Raw genomic sequence first — 26,961 nt, 5'->3', positions numbered from 1 at the left:
CCAATTCCCTTAACAAGCCTAGGTACTAGGTACTGGGGCCCCAACTCATCAGAGCTAGAGACAGTCAAGAGATTAGGGAATCATTCAAGTCTATGTAATTAGAGTGGGGTTTACATTTAGGATCTGCTGCTCTCGAAAACTGGCACTAACCTGGTCTGTTTCAAAACCCTAACTCCCATCTGGTACTCAAAGACTTTCTAAAGCTGTTCAAGCTGTCCCTTTGGTTCCCCTGAGCTCTCTGTTCCTGCCAAGTAAGTTTCATGACGGCTTCCTCACCTTCATGCCTCTCACGCCATCCTTCAACCTATGACAGACCATCCTGGATACTCAGGGAAAACTTTGCCATTCTAAACCCACCCAGTTTTGTCTGTTTCATCTTTTGAAGCCCATCTCTTTCTCCAAGAACCTCTTCAGGCCACACGTTCATTCCAAACGCCTGCTAACTCTCAAAAAGCCCATTCATGTTCCCTCACCTGTTTCTCCGTGTATCTGGGAGTCAGGTGTTTTTTGATGCTTCTGTCCATCCCTTTATACGTGCAAATGAATGCCAGCAGCTGACTCTTTACTGGCGTGCAGTGCTGTACTTGCTGGTCAGGGCTGACTCCTTTTTTAAACTGCAAACTTGCAAATGCCCGGAATGCAGTGGCCATTCACAGACTGTCAAGGTTATAGGTGATGATTATAATGATGATGATAGAATGTGAACGATATTAGTACTTCCAACATAAATATTGAATATCCAAATATGTTTAGCATCATATTGGGGAAATTATCTTTTAATTCGTGTGACTTTTGTAACTTTAAACATATTATTAGAGATCAATAGGTATTAATATATTACACGTAAGTTTCTAATATATACAAACCATTCATCTTATTAAGGAAAAGCACTATAACTCATTTCCCATAAAATAAAAATGAGATAAGTTGGATGGAAAGTCTTGACCAATGGTCTTCCAGAAAGTAGCAGAGTTTAGTTTTCTGATGCCTAGCCCAAAACACCATGACCATGTGACTGTCATTCCTAGCTCAGCATCTCTCAGAAAGTGGAGCAACTGGACATCATATATAATCACATGTAATCACATAGCCCTCTGTCACCTAGTACCCCAGGCAGTGTGTTATGAGAAACGGAGATGCAGCAACTTTACCACTGTTACCAGCCCCTGCAATCGTAAGTAGCACTGTAGCTGAACATCCAAAACCACCATGCCAGTACCTGCTTTGGAATGGCTTCAGTGGGAAATAGGAGAAGAAAGTCCTTAAGAACTGCTTACATGTTTGCCAGGGAAAAGGAATCATTCCCTGGGAGCTCCCAGGCCCATGCAGAAGAGAACTTCCATGGGTCAGTCTTCACTGAATCTTATTTGCCATGGTCCACATTTTTCAGTCAGTGGAATTGATGAGAGTGATGATGATTACTATAAAAATGGCACAGAAGCAAGTGAGCATTAAGAGCAAAGGCATTTTTCTCCTCGGGGTAAAATCAGTTTCAAGATATTCCTGAAGCCTCTCCAGAATCCTCTTCCCTCAAAGCCCTGACAGCACTCGGCGTGTCTGTTTTGAGATTCCGATACATTTTTGCATTATTATTCATAGACTCCCTTGCCAGAGCAGGAGGGCCCAACTGTTGGAACAATGGGAACTTTTGAATTGATGAGCTCCAAAGATTTGGCGTACCAGATGACAGTTTACGATTGGGACCTCTTCAGCTGTGTGCATGAGGTAAGGTGCTCCGTTTAGAGCATTCATTCGTAGGTATCGTGGCAATTCGGGATGCAGCCTGTAAACGTTAATACGTGCTGCAATGTGTGGAAGCCACGCGAGGGTTTTTTAAAATCATTGAGTACATTAATAAAGGCTGTTATAAAGCCTTTCAGTGTTAAAGAAAAATCTTTATGATTTACAGTGAGCTCTGTCTTCCTGTGTATATTAAGCCAGTGGCACCTAGTTTATAGTTAACAGATTGAACAAGCCTCATTGAGCCATTCAGATCTTCAAGTTGAAGTTCAAGTTGAATCCTGGTCAGTGACTGTATTCACATTTGCTGACCAGTATCAGTTTGTCACGTCAAATGGAGGAGCCAAGTTGGTGTTTTGATTTAAAAACAAAGACATGACATTGTTTTCCTTTCTTCTAGCTGGAGCTAATCTATCACACATTTGGAAGGCATCATTTTAAAAAGACCACAGCAAACTTGGATTTGTTCCTCAGGAGGTTTAATGAAATTCAGTTTTGGGTTGTCACTGAGATTTGCCTTTGCTCCCAGCCTAGCAAGCGTGTTCAGCTCTTAAAAAAATTCATTAAGATCGCGGCCCAGTAAGTATCATCCACTTGGAGAGAGAAAAACGTTTGCGCTGTGTTTTCATTTTGTCCCCTTAGATTACACCTTAAAAAGAAAAGTGAGATATGAAATCTCCTTATGTACCAGGACCAACCAGAGGGGCGTAAGAATCACTGAACTCTTGCGAAAGATGTGTTTTGTCTAGCTTTTGTAATACTCGACACCAATATATAAATTAACATCCTGCAGCACTGATGCTCGAGTTAAAATCGTGACCTCTTTTTGCTCTGAACTACTCAGACTTCGTGCCTTCTTCCGCATAAACGACTCCTTCAGCAAAGTTCTGCACAAAATTCTGTTGGAAAGGCTGGGCGAGTCCAGGTCTAACTCGACACGTTCTTGCCAGTAGAGGGCAGTGGGGACATGCACGTACAGCCGTGCATCCGACTCAGCCGGGATAAAATCCATAAAATGCATAAAGGCGAGCTAACCTGGTCCATGAAAATCATCTCCATAAACATCAGAAAAAGCAAGCATCTTATAAATATTCTATTTAACAGCACTTCATGGGAAACAATTTATTTACTGCAGGGGCCAGTTAGATTTCTCCCTGAAATGAATTTAATCTTCTCCTGCTATTTAGATATGCCTGACAGCCTCCTGTTTACTTCCTTGTTTTTGGTATCACCACAGTGCTAAAAATAAAATGCTAAATGCGGCTGTGGCTGTGGCTGGGAGACTTCTTTCTTTTCTCAGCCCAGGGAGCTCTAGCACGGGAAGGTGGGGAGCACAAGTGACCCCAGCTGGGCAGTTTTCTTGAGCCAAAGAGTTTAGATCCCATACAGAGTCTGATTTCCAGAGCTAAACAAAGAAGCAAACGCTGCTTCACGTTTTACACATGTCAGCTTGCCAAATGCCTTGAATTATTTTGCCAAAATTTGGCAGTTCAACGGGATATCCAGATCTCTTGGATTCAAGTGCTGGTATCTCTTAATTTGGAAAAACTGCCTTTTGAAAGAAAGATTTGGTAGAATGTTGCTTATGAATTTCTGGTTCAGAGTGTAGCCACTTTCCCCCGGAGCCTGAATAGGCTTATCGCGGGGAACAAATGCCTCCGTTTACTTGGAAGGAGATGACTGGAAACTGTGACAGCATGTGCTTCCCTGCTAGCAGGAGCACGTTCTCTCCTCACCTTAGCCTGGCAGTGCCGAGTGCAACAAGGGAGGAGAGGGGAGGTCTGCACACAGACGTGGAGACCAGAAAACCTTTGGGGGCCTTATCCTGCTATTTCACAGGGCAACATAGGAGAGCCTTTCAGAAACTCAGGAATTTTTTTTTTTTAACGTCTTTGCCTTTCTTATCTCTCTTCCTTCTGATTATGGGTGGATTTGGCCTTCGGAATAAATTGGTTTATGTCATTTAACCTGCGCCGTCCTACACAGTAGAACTCTTCACACAACCCAGCTGGAGAAGATTGCAGACTCAGAAACCAAGATCTACACGAATGAGATCTTAAACCTAGTGGCAGTTGGCATGTTTTACGTGATATTTTTAGAGAACGTCAATATATGCTATTGAAGCTCTTTGACCTGCCCAGAACTTTGTGAAGTTGGGGGTCCAAATGTTACCCTCGCCTTTTACAGGTGAGGAGACTGAGGCAGGGAGAAATTTCGTGACTTACCTAAGGTGATAAAGTTAGTTGGTAACCAGAGCAGTGAGCAGAAAGGCAGCCCTGCAGTCCTGCGTGTGCTTTCATGATCGCACAGATAGGACAAAGGCAAACATGTCCATGACCAGCCTCGCTGCCTGCAGTCCAGGGACTCTGAAGTTGCTCTCAGCCCCTGACCTGAGAGCCACCGCCCCGGCCCATCGAAGGCCCCGCCTGCTTCCTTAGCGGTGCATGAGACACACCATATCTTCTCTACATCTGTTTTCCCATTTCCACACAGACCATTTATGAATCACTCTGCAAGGAGTACACAGGCAGCACATGCAACAATTAGCCTTTTGCGAAAATGCTAATCCAAAGAAGATTTAATTATGATGTAGTCAACTTAGATAACCATATTGATTTGTGGTAAAGGATTTGTGCTCCTTGCAAAATGAATCCTTCTTTCCCTTTGCAAGGAGCTGGTATAAAGAAGTCGAAGATTCCTTTCTTTTTTTCTTTCTTAAGTTAAACCAAGTACCTGGGCTAAACATTGCATTCTAATAAGAACCTTTGGTGGTGTTCCACAATATTCTTCTTCCCAAATATATATTCATAAAAGCTAATAATGGCATAAATACAGATTCAAAATGATCAGCTTCATTGACATTGGTAAAACAAAGTAAGGTCATTTTTTGGTCAGTTGTTTAGGTTATTAGCTATATAGGGATCATGATTTGTAAGCTGACATTTTTCAACAAATTGGAAGCATTTGCATGGCAGGTAGAAGCCCTGGCGGCTGCAGCAGTGTGATTTTCCTTCGTTCCCTCTCATGCTGCCAGAGCCTGAGGTGTCCGGCTTCAGCCTGAAAGTCTGGAAGTCTCCAAGAACATTTTGCTTTCTCTCTTCTTAGCCCGTGAGATGTTTCGCTCCAGGTCCAACAAGGCTTTTAGCAAGCTCTGGGATTACAATAGCAATCCCTAGGGCAGGTGTCTTGAACTTCCTCCTCAAAACCTGAACCTAGATGGCCCAAACCATCACCTTCCTAAAATTACAGTGAGAAATCAAACAACAGAACACGGTCACCCAAGTGGAACTTACACAGAGCATTAAATCTGTCATTGCCTGCTCTCATAAAGGAGTCCTGCCGAATATTAATGACCATCAGAAAATAGAACTCTAATTTGTTTTTATCTCACTCAAAAGTGGCATTTTACTCCAGTATGTGCCTCTTGTGTTTCAGCTGTAAGGAGTACAAGAATCTGAATTCCTTTTTTGCCATCGTCATGGGACTAAGTAATGTTGCTGTGAGCCGCTTGGCACTAACATGGGAGGTAAGCTTCAGCTGAGATCCAGCTGCGAATTTGCCTGAAGAGTCAAAACACAGGCTCACCAGTGAGTCTTTTTTAATAGAAATATCACTCATGCTTGTATAACAGTGGGAAAGGTGGGGCACTTTGAGGGAGGTGACCTGTCTCCTTTTGCCTCAGAGTGTGAATTTTAAAAGGCATTGTCCTTTTGTAGAGGGGGGAGGGGATGAGGGGGGGTCTCAGCTTCCTGGACTATACAATGTAAATAATAATAAGTCTAGTTCCTAGGTATAGCATTGCTTGGATTACTTCATCTTGTTCATAGATCCTATTGTTCTCTGAAATGTCTGCTTCTTGCTTTTTAAATAAGCCTTATCTGTAATTAAGAGAGGACAGAAGATCCATTTTTATCCCAGTAGTCATTTTGCTCCTGGGAGAATTAACCAGAAGGCCAACTGTTTGGCCCAGCTGGGTACCAAGCATCTCCTAACTACTAGCAGACCTCTCTGTGTACGGAGGAGCAACAGTTGGCTAGAATTCGGTTTGGTGCAAAAGTTATGCAGGTGTGTTGTGAATTTCTGTAGCAAATACGATTAATGGTTTGTTGATAGTTGGTTATGTGTGCTAGAGAACAGCTTCATTTTTCATTAGCTAAGTACTCAAAATATGCCTGACCCCTTACATGTGGTATGTAGTCAAAGAAATATTAATCTCTAATGGAACATACACACGAAAATAGACTCTTTCTAAAAATAAAAAGGCATGTGTAAGTGGGACACGAAAAGAGAGCAAGGAGTAGGTAACACAGATCTTAATTTGCAATGCTGTTGTAAAAAGGCACCAGAGGCAGCTGTTTGCATCTCTAAATGTCTTCCTTGAAACATTTTCTTCCCTACTTCCCTCTTGAAACTGTTTTCTTTCTCTGTTCCTCCTCAATGTTTCCACTGTTTATAGGACAGGTCCTCACAGGTCCTTCTGTCTTGGGTTTCTCTGAAAATTCCCAGCAGATGCTGCACTCAGCAGCTCATCCCCTGAATATAGGAATGAGGGAATTGGTAAGGCCTGCACGCCATTTGGCTGGGTCATCTTCCGGCTAGTAAAAAAAAAGTTAGTGCTGCCAATAAACGTAAGCAATGAAGCCAGGGTGCACGCCTCCCCTTCTTGTAGCCCACAGCTCTTTGGAGATGTAGGGTTCCCTCTCAGAGAGTCTGCTTTCCCCCACTTGTTTCCAGCTTTTCACACTCACAGAGTCCAGATGATTTGGCTGGGAAAATCAAAGAAGCCTCATGGGGTCCGGGAAGGCCAGATATAGGTGCACATAACAGCAGCTAGACATTAAGGCCGTAGCGTGGGGGAAACACTCTCAGCATCCCCTTTCCTGGTCTAAAGAGAGAAATAGGCTGCTTGGGGGGCGGCGGGGGGGACAGGCAGCAAAGGGAGAGAGTTTATTGGCCAGTCCTTCATTCCACGGGGAGAGGAAGGAGCACAGCAGCCTGTGAGCTTGTGTTTCCATCCTTGCGTATTGCTGGAAAGAGGAGAGTCACCTTTCGTCATTCGTAAGCCTTTATCTCTTAAGTTGAGATGTAATTGGATCATTCTGTAGGAAGAGCTTTCATTCTTGAGCGTCTTTGATTTGGGTTTATCTGCCTGGACTTGCCAAGACCCTCCCACATGCTTCCCACACGACAACAGCACGATGGCAGCAGGAGCAAAGTGGGAAATAGTGCCTGCCCTCTGGGAACTAGAAAACACGCGTGAGAGAGTCGATGAACAAAACAGAAAACAGAGTGAAGCCACGCGGCAAAGGGAATGGTCCAGCATAGAGGGGAAAGACGCCTCTGAGATAAAGCCAGTGGGAGTAAGAACCCAGAGCCGAGTTTCTCGGCCTCAGTGGTCTTGACACTTCAGGCAGGATCCTTCTTCTTTGTTGTATGGGGCGGGGGGGTGGGGGTGATGTCCTGGCCGTGTAGGCGGCTTAGCAGCACCCCTGGCCTCAATCTACTGTATACCAGTAGCGCCTCTCCCTCCATCCACCCCAGCTGTGACAACAGGAAAGGTCTGTAGACATCACCAAATATCCCTGGGTGTGGGTACAAAATTGCCCCCAGTTGAGAACCCCTGCTCCGAAAGCATGGGATGTGGATAGGTAATAGTATTAAGACCCACATGTTTTATTACCACATGCACTCCAGCTTTTGACCCAAAAGTCAGCTAAGCACAGAAAGAGAACTAGAGTGATAGATCTAACCGAAAATGTCGTTCGCGGGGCTTCCCTGGTGGCGCAGTGGTTGAGAGTCTGCCTGCCGATGCAGGGGACGCGGGTTCGTGCCCCGGTCCGGGAAGATCCCACATGCCGCGGAGCGGCTGGGCCCGTGAGCCATGGCCGTTGAGCCTGCGCGTCCGGAGCCTGTGCTCCGCAACGGGAGAGGCCACAACAGGGAGAGGCCCGCGTACTGCAAAAAAAAAAAAAAAAAAAAAAAAAAGTCATTCGCTCCTAATTTTGTAAATTGTCTGTGTTCACGGAAAGTTATCACCTAGCATGATGATTTGGACACTCCGTGGAGCATGAGACCCTTGTATCCCTTGATGCCCATCCCAGCCTTCATCACTTTGAACCTTTCCCCCTAAACGAGGATATCAGGTTTCCCTGAAACCCAACTTGAAAAGAGGCACTAGGACAATGAGTTTAGACATTGTAAGGAGACTAGTTCCTTGAAGCAAAATAAGATGGTTTATAGTGTTTAAATGGGAATGTGACAAACCCATTCAGAGAAGAGAGAAAAAGAAGAGAGAGGAGCTTTTGGGTGGCTTGCAGAGGCCTGATGGGGCGAGTCAGTTGTTGATGGTAGACTTCACTGTGTGAAGCAGAGCTGAGCGGGGCATTCATGGCCCAGGACTTGGTCAGCACCTCCACGGTCTCAGGATGGGGAACATCACGCTGCTATGCCTTGGTGTGACCCTGTTAGAAAAGTTCAGCTTTACTGTAAGCTCAGGACCTAAGCAAAGTGAGAACCAATAGATTGAAAGATGATTCATCATTGACCTACGGTGTGAGTGTGTGGTATTGAATCATATGCCAAAATATAACCATGAGAAATGACTAAATTGATAGAACTATCTATTTTTGTATTATAGCAAGGCAGAGAAATCCTGTGAGAGAAATGCTTATGTAGGAAAGCATAGCACATATGATAGAGGCGATAGGAAAGGAGGCAGGAGATGTGAATTACAGAGGCTCTGACCATCATCGGCTGTGTGACTTTGGCATGTCATTTAATCTATGAGGTTTAATTTCTTCCATCTATAAAACACAGGTTTAATCTAGTCAATTAAACATGTATTGAGCACTTACTCTGTACCTGACACTCTTTCAGGCCCTCAGTATACAGCAATAAACAAAACTGATAAAAATCCCTGTTCTCTTGTAGCTTTACGTCGTAGAGGAGGAGGAGGGTTGAACCTAGGTAGTTTCCAAAACTGTTAATCCTAATATTCCCTGGTCTAAATTCCTAATTGTGGGAATGCGAGAGTTTAAAACAGTGGAGGGTTAATGCCAAACCACTTGTAGTCTGGGAATGCAGCCCTCTCTATGAATAACCCATTTCAGAAAACATTATAAAAGCAGTTAAGACCAAAGCACCCATAGTTAGTTTTGGTTCAACTAGGTTAAGACTTTGGAAAGACGAGTTCTCTAAGATTATCCTCAAATGACAAGACAGATTACAGTCTGGCCTGTCTTAGAGATGTTTAAGAGCCAAAAGTAATAACTTCCCCTAGAAATGGTAACACGATACGTAGCTAGATGTTGAATGTGACTTATGAGTGTGGCATTTTCATTTCCTTGACAGAAACTGCCAAGCAAGTTCAAGAAGTTCTATGCGGAGTTTGAAAGTTTAATGGTGAGTGACAGTGGCTCCTTTATTCTGTTCACGGTCTGCATTAATCCAATTTCCGATTAGCTGAAGTTCTCATTTCAGAAATTTTATCTGTCCTTGTCTGACTTTAAGAAGTTTATGATCCCATTTTAGTGCTGCTAAAACAAGCATGTCCGACTAATGAACGGCACCTCAGGTACTAACTGAAACAGGACTTACGTCCCACATAAGGTCAATTTGTGTAACTAAGAAAAGCGGTGTAATGGGATCCTTTCCACCTAGCACAGGCTGGCTAAGGATTGGAAGCTGCATTTTCCTCGGCTTGCCAAAATTATTTTTCCCCATTGGCTGGGAGGTGTTAACGGACAGAAATGGAGTGAGTGGGACTTGGCAGGAGTGATGGAGGGAAAAAGGAAACAAAAAGTAAATTATTTTCATGTGATACAGGAAGTTGTTTTAAAACAAAAATCAGTTTAACTGAAGCCACCTTTCTTTTGTAGCTACACTCGATTCAAAACTCCCCGACTGGGAAATGACAAGGCTGGGTGTGTTGGGAGGTAGAGGGGGTGGTGCACGTGTCACTAGTCATTAACCAGGATCTCTTTGTTTCTCTAAAGGATCCTTCAAGAAACCACAGGGCCTACAGGCTGACGGTAGCCAAGCTGGACCCTCCTCTCATCCCCTTCATGCCTTTGCTCATTAAAGGTAATTCCAAGGAAATGCACAGGCCGAGTCAGTGGTGAGTGTGTGGGGAAGAAAATGAACAGGAGCCTAATCAGATTGACCTCCTTGGGAAGAATGATCCCATCTTTCCACCTTCCTCATCATCTCCTCTCAGCCCTGACTTTTCTGAAAGGGTTGGAAAGATTATTGGAGGAGCAGGGATCTGTGCATGGTTTGAAAGACTTGATAGTGCAACAGAGGGTCAGTTTGGAAATTTTACTAAGCTCAGGGAAAGTGCTTTAGAAACGTAAACACCTAACATAAAAGGAACTATTATCGGCTTTTTTCAATTGCAGTGTCATGCAAATCCTCCAGCATAATCTAATGGTGCTATTCTGGTTTCTTGGTATGACATATTTCTGTTAGTGATTCGAATGTGACTTTTATTTCTTTGCAGATATGACATTTACTCATGAGGGGAACAAGACATTCATTGACAATCTAGTCAACTTTGAAAAAATGGTACGTATGGTATTATAACCTTAACCATGATGGTTTTTAAAAAATAAAATTTGCATTTGTACTAATAAAGGAAATAATTTCCATAGATGCTGCCATGTTAAAAAGCTAGTTACACATAAAGGAGCTGTGAAATATTCAGTTCAAATTGGCTACCTCTGTTAGTCTGTCAGTTCTCTTTTGTGAAATTGAATAGTATTTGTGCCGCGGCTCACAGCAGCGGCTAGCTTTTATGCTGTGTGCTTCGTCCTTAGCTGCCTGTTGCTAAAATGCACGAATGTTCCAGAGTGACTTCCATGTTGTTGTTTTGTTGGAAGGTTGGTGGAGCTAGACTGCCCCAGGATGCCTTTGAAATGCTTATCTGCTGAGGCTGACTTTAGTGCATGTAGGTAGAAGGCAACCCTACAGAGGATCTTTATCATACAGTCGTCATCTGAGTGTGTATTGCTTATGCCAGTAAAGTGCACCCAAGTTCAGAGCGGGAACTTGAAAATCTTCATAACCAAAAACAAACTTTTCAAAGTTAACAGTTGTGTGGAACTGGCACATAGTCACTATTTTCCAGCCTCCTCCCCCCGACCCCCCAAAAAAAGCATTAGTTACTTTGCAGTTTCTTATCTTCTGTGAAGCAATAAGGCAGGTCTTGCCAGAGCCTTTCTTTAGCGACATAGTGCATGTTCAGGAATGCTCCATCGTCTTCTAAATCCTTTGGCTGCAGCCCGCATGGATGGGGTGGTAGGGTTTTATCTCTGTGTGGGTGAGAACGTGCCCACGGTTCGCTTTGCAGTGATGGACGTGGCGCTACAGGAAAAGCTCGGAGTTCAGGAGACACGAGGGTCCGTTCTCAGCTTCATCACTTTGTAGGTGTCCCTTAAGTTCTCCGTGGGTCAATTTCCCCAACAGAAAATGGGGATTCTTGACACACCATCTACCCCTGGGGATTACTGGTGGGTCCAGAGTATGTAAGGCTTCCTGTAAGCCATACAGCGCATACAGCGTTGTAAGCATTCTTCTCAGAAAACTGTTCTAATTGTTTCCCGAAATCCAGCTACTGTGTGTGACTCCAGAATTCGCAACATCCCGCAGTCATCCCGTAAGGATCCTACCATTCAACTTTGGGGATGAGCATGTTGCAAAGCCCAGCCTGGTAAAGAACTGCAGCAAGTGCTGGGCACCGTGGCCCGTGCCTTAAACTTCTTAGGAAATAGCACATGAGTCCACACTCCTCAGAGACACCCTGTGCTAGAGGGCAAATATTTCTCAGCAGTCTTCTCCTCTTCCCCGCACACCAAGGGTAGGGTAGGAACATCTCTATTGCTGTGTTGGTTTAATCATTCTATGATCAAAGTAAAAACATTCTTTGCTCACTTATTAGTATGGAGACTTAAACATATTTCCCTGATTTCTCAAAAGAAAACTTGTTGTCCAGAAATGAAAGATTTAGCAAATAGGTAAAGAACCTCCCGCGTCACTCAGGGGTGGCTAAGCCAACCATCTGACTGTAAAATATACACGTGCACAGAGGCGTAGAAGTCAGAGTTTCCTAAAGAAAGAGTTGACTGGGCTTTAGAACTTCTGATTGTGAAAGTTAACAGAACAAACAAGAACAGCAAAAATATCTGTCAAGGAGGATGAAAGCTGTTTTATCTGGGTTTTTAGATCTTGGTGTGTCTCATCCATAACCTGGGAAGGAAGAGTCAGGATCGTATTCAGTAGATGTTAAGGGAGTTCCCCTTCCCTGTTTCTGTACTTCGTGCCCACAGCAGTAGATTCTGACATACCTGTCAGTGAGGAGAGAGGTCCTTCACATCCTGCTCTGAGAAAGTCCACTTTCGATTGAAAGCAACTGTAGAGCTAAGACAGCAGTTCAGCTGCAATAATGGAAACCTAAGTTAGCCCTGGCTTAAGCAAGATAAGTCTATTCCTTTCGCACCTAAATGTCCAAGTATGGAAGCTCTGCTCCAGGAAGCAGTCAGGGTCCAGCCTTCTCCCGTCTTGCCATTTCACCATCTACATGGTCCAAGATGGTGGCCCACCACCACCCCCGTTTCAGCTAGAGGGAAGGGAAAAGGAAAAACGTGAAGACCTGCTTCTTCCGTGTAAGGAGGTGACCTGGAATCGCACTCACCCCTTGCCTCACATTTTATTGGCCAGAAGAAACTTAGTCCCATGAAAAGTTAGAATATGTAGTCCTTATTTTTTGGGTATCTATGTGCCCCACTCAAAATTAAGGGGTTCTATCACTATGAAAGAAAAGGAGAGAAAGGATACTGAAAGAATACTGCTAAGTTCTCTGTTCCAGCAGTGATCAATTTTACTTCATTTGATAAATCAGACCACGAGAAAGTGGGATTTTACAGTTACCCTTCCATGAGTTAGGTGTTACTGAAAAACGAACTGGAGTTTCAAAAAGATTTGATTATGTTCTTTAAACCGGGCTTAGACCACCTGGCACTTGTTGCCAACTTTCCAGCCTTTTCTCCCCATAAACTAGCCCACCCCTGCCCCCATACCACCACTTACAACTCCCACTAGTGGCTGGTGTTATTACTGCATTCCTGGGGAAGGATGTGTCTGTCTCCCTTTTCAGGTTCATGTCCGTGCAGCTTCCCAGTCATTCATCGTGCTCACCAAGGTGGTAAGCAGAGCTGGCAGCCTTTGTGGGGCTGGTAGGCTGTATCCCCTGAGGGAGCCCCTGCCAGGGGCAGAAGTCACCAGGGTAGTCGGGAGCACAGATGTCTTTTCTTGGTGGCAACGTTGCACAGTCACGGTGAACTACCATGCCAACCCGAAGTATTTTTATTTTGAACCTCTTCACCCTTGAGGTATGAAATGAGGATTAGAGAATTTGTTGCATATTGGTTTTCAGGATTTATGAGTATGAACAAAAGGGAATTCACACTCCGATCCTTATGCCAAAAAAAAAAAAAAAAAGCAGACATTCTTTCCTTTGGGGGGAACATAAAGGAATATTCAAAAAAATGTTTGAATAAAGCCCTTTGTAGCTTTCTATGGCATACATGAATATTTATAACATTTAGGAAGTAGACTAGCAATGGATCAGAGGATAATATGCTGGCCGGCTGCCACTACCCCAGGCTGCATGAAGCATGCTGATAGCCACAGTTGCTGCTGTATTAGGAGGTTGGTTCTATTTCAGACACACCCATATTTAGGTGGATTTATTTATGAATATTATTTTAAGATAGTCATTTTATTTGGAAAGAGAAGCCTAAGGCAAACTTCTATACTTCTGGAAACAGTAATAGAAGCTAATTAATTCATAAAGGAAGAGAAATGTTTTGAACCCTTATATTTCTGTATCACTAATCATGCCGTTACATTATTAGCAACAATTTGTCTTCTATCATCAATAACATTATTACAAGATTCACAGTTAGAGCACTGGACTTATATCAAGCTATGGAAAAAAGACTCTCCAAATAAAAATCTTTAAGTGTTCAAATCCACCCAATTCCCAGACCTTTCCAACACAATAGAAATCTACCAAAGGACTTTGAAAGTTTACTTCTTTATATAGAATACATGAACTGGGCTAAATGCAGATGTTCCAAAGGCTATGTTTTTTCAAAGCAATTAAATATGTGTAGAGTGTCTAGGCAAAGAATTTTGCTAGGAAATATAAAGAAATCCAAAAAGTAGTCCTTAGCTTTTAGGAGATTATATGCAGTTAAGAAAATAAAACATAAACACATGAAGTATTAAAAATCAATAAAGGGTATAAACTAGTTCAAAACAGTAATAAAAGAGATGTCAAAATAGAGAAAAGACAGTCTCTACAGCAAGTTGTGTTAGGAAAGTGGGACAGCCACATATAGATCAATGAGGTTAGAACACTCCCTTACACCATACAGAAAAGTAAATTCAAAATGGCTTAAAGACTTAAATATAAGGCATGACACCATAAAATTCCTAGAAGAGAGCATAGGCAAAACATTCTCTGACATAAATCGTAGCAATATTTTCTTAGGTCAGTCTCCCAAGGCAATAGAAAAAGCAAAAATAAACAAATGGGACATAAACTTATAACCTTTTGCCCAGCAAAGGAAACCATAAACAAAATGAAAAGACAACTTATGGAATGGGAGAAAATACTTGCAAACGATGCAAACGACAAGGGCTTAATTTCCAAAATATATAAACCATTCATACAACTCAATAACCGAGAAACAAACAACCTGATCAAAACACGGGCAGAAGACCTAAATAGATGTTTCTCCAAGAAAGACATACAGATGGCTAGCAAACACATGAAAAGATGCTCAACATTGCTAATTATCAGAGAAATGCAAATCAAAACTACAATGAGGTACCACCTCACACTGGTCAGAATGGCCATCATCAAAAAGTCTACAAATGCTGGAGAGGGTGTGGAGAAGAGGGAATCCTCCTACACTGTTGGTGGGAATGTAAATTTGTACAACCACTATGGAGAAGAGTATGGAGGTTCCTTAAAAAACTAATAGAGCTACCACATGATCCAGCCATCCCACTTCTGGGCATATATCCAGAAAAGATGAACACTAATTAGAAGAGATACACGCGCCCCAGTGTTCATAGCAGCACTATTTACAATAGCGAAAACATGGAGGCAACCTAAATGTCCACTGACAGACAAATGGATAAAGCAGATGTGCTGTATATAGATATGTAAAATATTATATATACGTGTGCGTGTGTGTGTGTGTGTGTGTGTGTGTATATATATATATATATATATAGGATAGAATATTACTCAGCCATGAAAAAGAATAAATTAATGCCATTTGCAGCAACATGGATGGACCTAGAGATTATCATACTAAGTAAGCCAGACAAAGACAAATGTCATATGATATCACTTATATGTGGAATCTAAAAAAATGATACAAATGAACTTATTTACAAAACAGAAACAGACTCACAGACATAGAAAACAAACTTAGGGTTACCAATGGGGAAGCAGGGTTGAGGGAGGGATAAATTGGGAGTTTGGGATTAACAGATGCACACTACTGTATATAAAAAAGATAAACAACAAAGATTTACTGTATAGCACAGGGAACTATATTCAATATCTTGTAATAAACTATAGTTGAAAAAATATATATTTACATATATATGCATAACCGAATCACTTTGCTGTACACCTGAAACAAACGCAATATTGTAAATCAACTATACTTCAATTTAAAAAAAAATGTGAAAAAGCAAAACGCAAGGAGAGGTAACTTCCTGTATCAGAGGAAAATAAAACCATATTAAATATAATCAAATCCAGACTTGTTACCCTGAGTCCCCATCCAGCCTCATCTCACACTTCATCTACGCTGTATTCAGTCCAAGTTGGTGAGACCAACCTTCTTTCTTTTCCTTTCTGCCTCAGGGCCTTTGCACTAGCTGTTACCTTTGCCCAAAACTGTCTTCCTTCAGTCTTCACCACTCTGACACTTTCACATCATTCAGGTCTCAGCTCATGTGTCCCTCCTCCGAGTGGTCTTCCCTGACCATCCTTCAAATATTCTTCTACCATCCACACCTCGCCAGACAGCTGGATCTCAACAGATAACCTTGCTTTGACAGCTGGTTTCACATTCTAAGATGATCTTTATTGCCTCTTCATTGCCTGTCTTCTCCACTAGAATGTAAATGTCCTAGACCAAGTATCTTATCCGTTTGGTTTCTCTAGCACCCAAAAAGGTGTCTGGCATATCAGAAGTATGCAAGAAATACTTGAGTAAAAGTATTTGTTGAGTAAAAGAATAACCCAATTATATTCCAGTGTTGGACTTAGTGAGATAGGACAGTACACTAAAGCATTTATAAAGGAATTTATGTAACAAAGATTTAATCCAAAAGCATTTTCTATTTTATCAGAAAAGCTGATTAAGCAGAATGTCCCAAGCATTTTATGTTACCGATACCTTACGCAAAATGGCTCCCTTAGCTTTCTGTTCCTCACTCGACACTATTCTGTCCACCCTCCTCCCTGTAGTGCTAATTGTGTCAGTCCTTCGGTGTCCTTCCCTGCGTTCAGAGATGCACAATATTCTGCAAGCGCCTGCACAGACACCTGAGCTGCCATGTCCCCACGGCCATTGTATGTACAATATACCATGAGCATCATGCCTGTTACATGCTTGTATCTGTGTGTCACTCACCTCCTGGATATTAAAGATCCGTAGGCCAGAAGAGGGGCCGGGGTTCTTCCTCAGGGATACGGTGAAGACTGGCTCAGCTCCTGGGCCCTTTTATCTTTTATCTCTGGTCCTCACCTTGCCTTTAATTCCACTTGGTTGCTGTCATGGGCACAGTCTTTGCAGGTGAGAGACAAATATATTTCTGGATATACATGTGGAAAAAAATTCTTGTCCCAAATATATGAGGGTCTGAGTGAAATAAACAGAATGGTGTGAATGTGGTTTTACACGTGGTAAGCAAGGAGTAGTTGACTGAGATCCTAGATTTGACAGGCATATGCACGGGGGCAGAGTCCAATGAGTAGGGGCAGAAAGAAGAAAAGAAAAAGCAATTTACAAACATTAAGAACAAGGAGGGCAAAGATCTCAAGGGGCAACAGAAGGAAAGACAAAAACGTCTGAGGGCAGGCGTTTAGAAGACGCCTGACATCTGGGAGCACCTTCTCAAGGGACTTGGAGCAGAGAGCGAGCGTGGCCTAAGAAGAGGCAGGCTCGTCTGGCAGCTGGCTGTGCGTAGGAGGTTGGGAGAGGAACAGTGCACGGTGGTGTTGCCTGGAGGGCCTGCTGGCCTGAACTTGAAAAACAGACATGAAAGCCCACTCCCCTTCAGGGACAGGAGAGCTTAGACGGGGCACAAGAGTCTATACAGAGCTGGCCAGAAAAGCCAGAGACGGCTGGGGAGGCCTGGTGGGTCATCGACCATCTGGATAGGAGTGAAGGTGTAAGGTGGCCAGCCTGCCCCCGAGGGGAGGGTGCCACAGAAGGTAAATGGGGAGGCCTGGGCCCCGAGGACCCCATCTGAGAAGAGCCCCCTCTGACCCCTCACTGGATTCAAGGAGAAGGAATTACTTGCATCCGAGCTTGAGGGAGATCTGTGTTTGGGACCACAGCCTCAGGGCCTCTCTCCTGGGCCGGGCTCAAGTGCGTACAGCTGGCCACTCCCTCTCTGGACAGCATCTTTGTGCTGGTCACTGTGCAACTCAGGCCCCAGGCAGGACATCTGCTTCTGAGTCGCTCTGTTTTCAGCTTGATAAAGAAATAAATACCTGACACAGTGTCACTGGGCATGCGCTGTCTACGCCTTCGTCCAGATCAGACTCTCACCATTGGTCAGCTGTCCCGGTGAGCTGCCGAACAGGACAGGCCCGACGCCTGGGAAGTGCCCTTAAGATGGTTGTTCTTGTTAAGAGTCATTCACCAGGTTGTATGCGAGTTCTCTGGACTCCTCTTGCAAATTTTCTGGAAGTTTGAAATTACTTCCAAATAAATACATAAACACTGAAGAAAAAGAAGAAATAAATAATACCTGAGGGTAGTTACAGAAGCCTTCTCTTGCTACCTTATTTTTCCCTTCTGAGCTTCCCCGTGTGAGTTCACGTCCAGAGGGAGGTTCATCAGCTTTCAGTTGGGTCCACTTCTCAGCCCTGTAGACGAAAAACTGTATGAGCATATTAATTCTTGCAAAGAAGCTCTGAAAACCTGTACTTTGCATTAGTCCCAAGGCAAGTGGTGGCTGTGGGAAATTTGGAATGTGGATTCCCAAGGGGAAGCCTGGCATTCTGACTGTGGACCACTTTCTTGGCTAGCATCCTCCAGGGCAGGCTGACGAGCACACCCTAAGGTGGGGCTTCCCAGCAGGGGGTGGAGCTGTATCAGAGTCAGGTCAGGTGCGAAGGGGGGCTCACACTGCCCACCTGCACTGATTCAGGCGCCTTCTAAAGGAACACATTCCCCTCACCTTGCCCCTGAATTACAAATCACTGTTTTAACAAGCCAGTTACTAACAGGAGCATGCCATAACCTCAGGTTTGCTGGGATGGGAGAAGAAAAAAGATGAGAAGCTCTGCTTTGGAGTGATCAGGTATCTTCCCACTGGCCTGGCTTGGTAGGAAAGTTGCCTGGTCTGCTCCAGGCAGGCCAGCGAGCTCTGGCAGCGCCACAAAGCCTAGGGTATAACTTTTGGCTTCATCCCTGCTGTGGCAGTTGGATAATAAAGCCTATGTCTTTTAACCTTAGTTTCTGCCAACCTTCACTGGGAACAGCAATGAATGAACAGTCATCTGCCGTCAGAAATGACATGTGAGGCTTAAGCCTGCGGAAGAATAGAAAGACTAACCGGATGGCTTTTAGTGGAGATCAATGCAAAACCCTCCACTTTGGTCCAAGAAACCATCTGCACGTCTATAGAGAAGGAAGCTCAGTGAAGAGGGCTGAGAGGTTTAATTCACTATAAGTTCAGATGTCAGCAGTGTGGCTTTTTTTAAATCGTGGACTTCGATGTGTAGCATCATCTAGATCGAGGAAGGAGAATCGTGTTTCTTCTGCACTCTGTGATTTGCTTAGGGTAGGGCCCTGCGCTAGACACTATCCACAAGATACCTCAAACTTATGAGAAACTGGTGAAGAAAGTGGGAAAATTTAGGCTGAACCAGAAAAAACTTGGGGGTGAAGAGATGTCCGTGATAGCTGCCTTCACGTATTTAAAGAACTGTCCCCTTAAAGCGGAACTAAACACATGTGTTGTGCCTCCAGAGCTCAGAACTAGGATTAGTGGGGTGAAAAGCAAAGGGGTATAGGGAGGGTGGGAGGGAGGCGCAAGAGGGAGGAGATATGGGGATGTATGTATACATATAGCTGATTCACTTTGTTACACAGCAGAAACTAACACAACATTGTAAAGCAATTATACTTCAATAATGATGTGGAAAAAAAAAAGGGACTTGGACTCAAAATGATAAAGAAATGTCCAGTAGTCATACATGTCTAAAACTGCAAGGGGCTGTCCTTGGAGATGATGAGCTCCTCGTTGCTGATGCCTTTAAACAGTGGGGAGCCATTATTTGTAGGCAGGCTTTGATGGCCTTAGGCCCCTGGAGACAAACGAAGAAGGGGCCTTCTGAAGTCTCCTTCTGCAGCCCCAGGAAAGCACCTTGTAGCTGTTAGCAGCATATTAAATATTGCATGTGTCAGTGGGTGCAAAAGAGGGTGGGGTTACAAATAACAAGTTAACCCTTCTTTGGCCTTGTGAAAGCATTCTGTAACTGCATTGACCAGCAGTGCTAGTAGAGTCCGGGTGCTGTTACTAAGGGTTTACATATTACATTATTGTGCAGCCACCTCAAAGGGAAAGAATGGGCCTCATTGCAAAGCCAGATGTGGATTGCAAAGTTAAACTGAAGTTATCTCTGAGTACAATTAAAAGGGATACGTCAAAATTAAAACCATTATTAAAATTAATCAAAGATTTAGAAAGGTAGAATGAGCTCCAGAGCTGGAAATTACTGATTTAAACAATTGTTCTCACGTTTTAAACTACATAATGAGCTAAAAATTATGAAGCCTCAGAGTATAGCTGTAAAGAGCAGTCCAAAACCAAAGTCAGAATGAAATGTTTTAGCTTTCAAAACTGAAAAGCAGAACAATTACTCCCTACAAAATGGTATAGGAAGAGGTTTCTGACCCCTGCTAATTGTTTTATTATTCTTTGGAGGGGCACACTGGCAGCATTTCCCAGGGTTTTCAGTAATTACACTCCATTCACTATCTGAAGAATTACAATAATTCTACATGGAATACACTTGTGCCCTTCAAGTGCAAAGCCCTTGGAGAAGCGAAAAAACAACTTAAAGTAAATTAGCAGGAAAATTATCGTAGTTACTGTTTATTTCAGGGCTCCATATATCAGAGGCTAATTATACATTGTATGTTACATTTTCTTGGAGGTATTTGTAATATATTTCTCATGCTGATCAACGGACGTCCTGGTTTGCAGGAACCTTTATGAAAGTGAAGTTCTAACTTTTCCAAGTGCCTCTTTGTGTATGAGAAATTACCCAGTGCAGACAGATGTCACTTGGTGCATGCCACAGGCCTCAGAGCAGTATTTAGTGAGGTATTATGAATGTTCACCTGTACATATTTGTAAAGTTCCAACTCTTCTATGAAAAATTTCCCTGCCAAATAAGTTGATTTTTTTTTTTTTTTTTAACACTACATCAGTTTTCTCAGAGCCATTTTCTATATTTTGGCAAGCCAAGGTTCCAGGAGAGAAAAAAGCAAGGACTGGAATTAAATAGCCACTCAGAGATTAGAAAGTCTCTTTTCCTGGCTGGAGCCTTAACAGATTTTCTGCTAGTGTTAGAATTAATCCACCATCTCTGCGGACCGCCTTGAGAGCAAAAGTGTCCTGAGATGTTACACAGAGACTGGGGGTCCCCGTGTCCTGAGAGTTTACACAGTTACCCTTAAAATACCACGAGCAAGAAATGTACGTGGTGACTCAGAAACAGTGCTTCAGTCTCACTGATATTTTTCCTTACGTTTCTTGTCCGTCATTTCTTTCTTTCTTTCTTTTCTTGTTTTTAACTAAGTTGAGCACAGTTCAAAAGGTTTCCTTATAAGTTTTTATGGCAACCAAAACTTAGAAATTGAGATCGCTTAATGACAAAATTAAAAGGTTAAATAAATTATGATCCATCCACATGACTGAATACCTGCTTATTTAAAAAGGATTTTAAAATGCAAATGGCATGGAAAAGAGTCATAATGCCATATGAAAAGATTCAGATCAAAACAAACATGTACGTTATGACTTCCGTTTTTTGAAAAACATGCTTATGTATTTTTTAAAGTATTAGAAGGAAATGTACCAAAATATAACTGAAGTTACTGTCTGAAACGATATTCTAAAATATGCATGTTAGTGTTATAATCAGGAAGGATGAAGAGGGAAGGAGGGAGGGAATCACATAATTAAGGTGAACGTTAAAACACACACTTTTGCTGGAAGATGAGAAAGGTTAATAATGCATAGTGTATAGGAAAAATGTGGCCATAGAATGTCTATGATTGTTCCATGAATATCATCAAACACCTCATTATTGAGTCCTGTTTACTGTGAGGAACTTGACAAGCTAACCATTCTCCAGATCTAGAATAGTTACAGGTTCTCTTGCAAATTCACAGTGACCTCAAGAAAGGATGGTAAAAACGAGTCCTGAGGAGTAAGGTCCATTTCTCAGGAACGACAGCCTGCTTTTTACATCTTGAGGAACAAGCAATTAGAGGAGAGTTATGCCACTAGTATTCCTCACCTGACAAATACCTTGTATGCGTGGGAGGGGGGCATGCGGGGGTGGGTGCCTCTTTCAAGTGATTAAACAGGTTAGACGTCAACCAGTTGCCTCCAGATAATCCACATCTCAGAACCTGCTGTTTCTTGTGCTCCCAGGTATTGCTGAAATAAATAACGGTTTGTTTTCTTTTTTGGATTCTACACTAAGTTTACCTGCATTTCAGTTCTTCTTTTTATTCTTTCTAGCGCATGATTGCAAATACTGCCAGAACGGTGAGATACTGCAGGAGCCAACCCTTCAGTAAGTTAATGCCGCTGCAATATGGATCTTGGTGGCTAAGTCCTTTTCAGTGAGGCTACTGAGACATTCTAGAAGTCTGGACAATATTTGATGGTGTCAGAGACCCTCTGGACCACGAATCCCATGGGATAGGGGCCTTGCATTTAAAATAACCATAAGAATATTATTTTATGAATGAACTTAGAGAATTCATCTGCTCTTAACAGAGTGGATAGACAACTAAGGCATGATTGCCAACAAATCCTGACTCTAACCAACTCTCTTTATGACTCACTGCTTCACGTTGAGAAACTCACATCAACTCGTAATGACTCATTCTGTCGTTTATAAACTGGGAAAGACAATATTGTCTCTTGGGGTGTTGCGAGAAGGCATCAATGTCTGTAAGTACATGTGTAAAAGCTCCCACAGCAGGAATTCATATTATATTTCTAGAATTTCTAGGTGAATTAAGGTGTTTTTCTTAAATCTGTACAGAAACTGGTATAATACAATGCTTTAATAGAAAAGCGTCACTAATAATAAATAGCAAGTTTAAACTGTTGGGAGTTAAGTTGCATCATCGCAGCAGATCACCCTGCCAGGCCAGTGCTACTGTCTCCTCTGGACTGGGACTTTGGGTAGGGGCTGGAGCTTTGGCTCCCTGCAGCCGGTCTGGGAGTGAGAAGGTAGCCCCTAGAAAGTTTTGTGCTAATAACTTCATTGTATGAGTCATTGAAGTCATTGGGCTCATTAACTTAACATGATAATTTGACATGACTTCGAGGCTACCAGTACCATCCCCTCCAATAAACCTAGTGCTCAGAGACTAAAAGCTTCTTGTTTTATTCATCAGAGCTATCTTTGCTCTTCCTAGCACAGGACTGGCCCAAAGTGAGGGTCTGCTAACACAGGATACCAGAACTGCTAAACATTCATTTTTTAATGCCCGGGGGGGAAATCTAGGAAAAATAGTCTTGACTTGGGGAGCAAGGTCTTTAAAAACTTGATTCAAATGATTATGCCTCCTCTTCCTTCCAAAAGGTGCAGGCTTGCACCTCATCAACTGATCTTATGTGGATTCTGCCAGAATTACAGTCTCTCATATCTCTTCATCTAGTGATTTACTATATGTATAAAGACACGATCATAAGGCAGTTATACAAGTGAGTATGAGAATATATAAGTGACGCCAGTCTACACAACAAAGGTTTATAACCTAGAATCCATGGCCCTTCAGGGGGTTCTAGGAAATTCCTGAAATTAAACACAAATGCTGTGTGCCTAAGAGGGTTCAAAGCCTTGAGAAGGTTCTTCATGAGGTCCAAGAACCAGAGAAGAACCAAGATAGAATATATTTTGTTCTATAAACTTCTTTGGAAGTAACTCCTACGTTCTCCTATATCTCCTAGAGACATGGGGGGAAATTTTATATATACAAATCTCCACTGCATTTGTTGAAGTTATCAGTAACTGCTGGTAAACAACAGCTGCTTAGCTCCGAAGTCAAAAATCTATAGATAAAGCTATAAGAATAGATTCATAAACATTGTGGGAATATGTACAATGTAATTACACTATATTGTAAATGTAGAGTACACTGCCAGTGACAAGCGAGGAAATTAAACACTGTGGCATTATTTATATGTGATAATTATACTGATGAGTTTCTTCTTAGAGCAAGTGGGGGCCTTTGTATCTTTTCTCTGCTTTTCTGCGTTCAGACCTGCAGCACTCCCCTTCGCCCCTCATGCAGATGGCATTCTAATTGTCTTTGGGAGTGGTGTGTGGATCTAAAGAGAACAGATGGACTGCAGAAGGCAGTGTGCTATGGCGGAAAGAACACTGGTCCAGAGTCCAGGCTGGCCTGGCCACTCCCAGTGTCCCACACCAGGGATCCACAGGGCAGAGGCCACCCAGGGACCATGGCCAAGGTGTTGGATCTAAACGGAGCTTTTTTTCCCTTTTATTGTGAAATAATGTCACCATTCAAAAATGGAAGAATTCCCAGAGAAGAAATCCAGATTTCTTATTTCTCTAGAAAAAAAGGAAGATCCGGCCACTCAGGGTGCAGATCCCCACATGGCATCAGCATGCAAGAGCTGCGTAGTCACTTCTGAAGGGAACTGTGTTTCCAGTTCACCACTGTCAAATGGCCTTCCTCATTCATGTCTGTTCGCTGTGTAGGGATCTGAGCCTTTGATTCTTCTTTCAGCCTAGTTTTAGGGAAATTGGTTAACTTCAGATAGCTCTGCTGCTCGAGTGCTTTGGGGAGTGGATGAGACTAGAATGGTAATTGGGATTTCAGAACAAATAGCATCGGAGAATTGAAGGCCGGGCACAAGTCATGCCTTCAGCCCGAGTTGATTTTTCTTTTTTTTTTTCTGAGTATGGACAGTCTCTAAGAACACACAATCTATGCAATAATGCTGTATATTGTATGCAAGTAATGAGGGGAGTCGGACTTACTAGTCTCACACTTGCTTGCTTCAGTTCAGCCCAGGTGTTAAGTGCTTTTGTTAGGAGCTAATGAAAACTATGCCATTAGTCCTCATCTGGATCAAAGGGAGTGTGAGACACAGGTGGGACGGCAAGGGCAAACAATTTTAATGTATAACCAGGGCTGTCAGGCGATGCTTTCACTTTTATTTGGTGCCTTTTTTTTTTTTTTTTTTTTTACAATATGTAATGCAAAGGAAAATGATCAAAATATGTGATTCCAGGGGAAGAATAGGGTGGGAGGGAGGAGATGGAACATCCAAGTAGAAACATTTCAATGAATATAACATGTTGAAAGGTCTTGATGGAACCCAGGAATTTATGATAAACGTAGAAGCTGGAGTAAATAAGGCTGTATCTTATATCCATATATTATGCAACGCTAATCCTGCTCTTTTCTCCTTCAACAGATCCTGATGCAGCTCAGGCTAATAAAAACCATCAGGATGTCCGGAGTTACGTACGACAATTAAATGTGATTGACAACCAGAGAACTTTATCACAGATGTCACACAGATTAGAGCCTCGTCGACCATAGACATTTAAAGTGCTCAGAACAACGGTTTGCGTCCAGTCCACAATCTTTCAAAAATGCCATTTATGCTAGTACTCACTGTATTGTCACTAGAGAACTCTATAAAACAAGCAAAAACCCATCCTGAGACATCTCAGTGCTGCATTCAGCTTACCAGCGTCATGACAAAAGAAGAAATTCTTTGACTTGCACACAGCTTGCACACACTAGCTTAGGAATCCCCCGTTTGTAGTCACCGTATTTTATTTCCAGTTGTGCCATCTTCTTTGCTGAAACATAAAATAAGACCCACATGAAGAGTATGGTAGAAATATCATTGTCAAGAGAAGTATCAAGCTGATATTTTTTTCTAGGAGTGTTTACAGGATGAGATGTGCTACAAATGGTATTTATTTGCCTGCATCGTTGGTGGTATAGTTTCATAATTTCTAACTCAACATTTTGATTTGAGCATGGAGGTTTTGGAAGGGGTTGAGGAATCCGTGTAACTCCAAATTAGAGACTGTATTCTTCCATCTTCATAGTTTTACCTCTGAAGGAACTGTACCCGACCACGTTACTACAAAACATTCTGGCTGCTTATGTAATTTAGGGAGGACTGGTCTGTAATTTCTGAATGACATATAGAATAATATTTATGTTTACAATGTAACTTTTTTAAACTTACAAATCAGGAGTACATATATAAGAATTCCACTGAGGAACTCCAAGGTTCTTAAAATTGCTAGCGTTAAGATTAAAAAAAAAAAAGACACTTCAAAAGAGCACAATATTCAGAAAACATTTTTCAAAATTATTTTCCTGGGCATTAAAAAAAACCTTTACTATTGGCTAATTATTGTTACTGATTAAAAAAACCCACATATTTTCTGGACTTAAATGTTATCACAGATATCTTAATTTTCAGCAATTGTTTTGCACTTTCAAATATTGTAAATAGTTCATTCAATCAATGGTATAGAGTTATTTATTTGCTACATGATAGATATTGTGCCAAATAATTACTTTTTATTTATTTTATTTAGTATGTAATTTTGGAGTACATTTTTTCCTGTTTTCACAATTAGGCTACATTTAATGTGTAGGAATTGTATGTATGTATATCTTCTGTAAATAACAGCTACTATCTTCATTAAATATAATTGTGACAAGAAAAGGTGTGTTGTTCTCAATTCCTATAATATGGGAGAGATAACCATCTGGTATGATGGGATCCTGGATTTCTTTTCATTGAAATAAAATTCACATACTCTAAAAGTCACCTTTTTAAAGTGTACAATTTGGTGGTTTTTAATATATTCATAAGATTGTTCAACCATCATCACTATATAATTCCAGAATGTTCTCCGTATCCCTTAAATAAACCCCATACCCATTAGCAGCCACTCCTCATTTTCATCTCCCACCAGTCCTTGGAAACCATTAATCTGCTTTCTGTCTCTGTGGATTTACCTATTCCGGACATTTTGTTTAAATGGAATCATATAATATGGAGACTTTTGTGTCTGGTTTATTTCACTTAGCGTAATGTTTTCAAGGTCCATCCACATTGTAGCAGGTATCAGTACTCCATTCCTTTTTACAGCTGAATAATATTCCATGATATGGATATACAACATGTTGTTTGCCCATTTATCAATTCATGGACATTTGGGTGGTTGCCACTTTTCAGCTATTAGGAATACTGCTGCTATGAAGAGGCACGAGATTTTCGAGCTGCCTGTTATGGGTCCTACACAATTTCTCAGTGATTTAAGCAATTGGTATACTATTTGATGAAAAATTTTCCAAAATTATTTAATTTCCGGACCCATGTCTGTTTTTTAACGTCAGCATTTTCCAGAGTGTATTCCAGGCTATAATCTCACAAGTTCAGTAGAGAATGGACTTGAGGACACGGGGAGGGGGAAGGGTAAGCTGGGACGAAGCAAGAGAGTGGCATGGACATATATACACTACCAAATGTAAAATAGATAGCGAGTGGGAAGCAGCCGCATAGCCCAAGGAGAACAGCTTGGTGCTTTGTGACAACCAAGAGGGGTGGGATAGGGAGGGTGGGAGGGAGGAGATATGG

At 42.2% G+C, this 26,961-nt stretch overlaps 1 protein-coding gene across 3 annotated transcripts in view; it reads left to right on the top strand.

Annotated features, from left to right (window-relative positions):
- The window catches only part of RAPGEF4 (Rap guanine nucleotide exchange factor 4), a 317,013-nt gene extending 290,988 nt beyond the window's left edge, over window positions 1-26,025 (top strand). For 2 of the 3 annotated variants that reach the window (XM_073807568.1, XM_019923308.3), the window contains 8 exons: window positions 1,600-1,725; window positions 2,141-2,319; window positions 5,176-5,266; window positions 9,091-9,141; window positions 9,735-9,822; window positions 10,238-10,302; window positions 21,820-21,874; window positions 24,763-26,025. In XM_073807568.1, the coding sequence (XP_073663669.1) occupies window positions 1,600-1,725; window positions 2,141-2,319; window positions 5,176-5,266; window positions 9,091-9,141; window positions 9,735-9,822; window positions 10,238-10,302; window positions 21,820-21,874; window positions 24,763-24,890 (783 nt within the window). In that variant the 3' untranslated portion in view covers window positions 24,891-26,025. The remainder of the gene's footprint in view (window positions 1-1,599; window positions 1,726-2,140; window positions 2,320-5,175; window positions 5,267-9,090; window positions 9,142-9,734; window positions 9,823-10,237; window positions 10,303-21,819; window positions 21,875-24,762) is intronic. The other variant, XM_073807569.1, reaches the window with a different exon arrangement.
- Window positions 26,026-26,961: the final 936 nt, after the last annotated feature.

The sequence above is a fragment of the Tursiops truncatus genome, chromosome 7 (assembly GCF_011762595.2).
Source record: "Tursiops truncatus isolate mTurTru1 chromosome 7, mTurTru1.mat.Y, whole genome shotgun sequence".
In the NCBI taxonomy this organism is placed as follows: domain Eukaryota; kingdom Metazoa; phylum Chordata; class Mammalia; order Artiodactyla; family Delphinidae; genus Tursiops; species Tursiops truncatus.
This window is presented reverse-complemented; position numbering and strand designations above follow the sequence as displayed.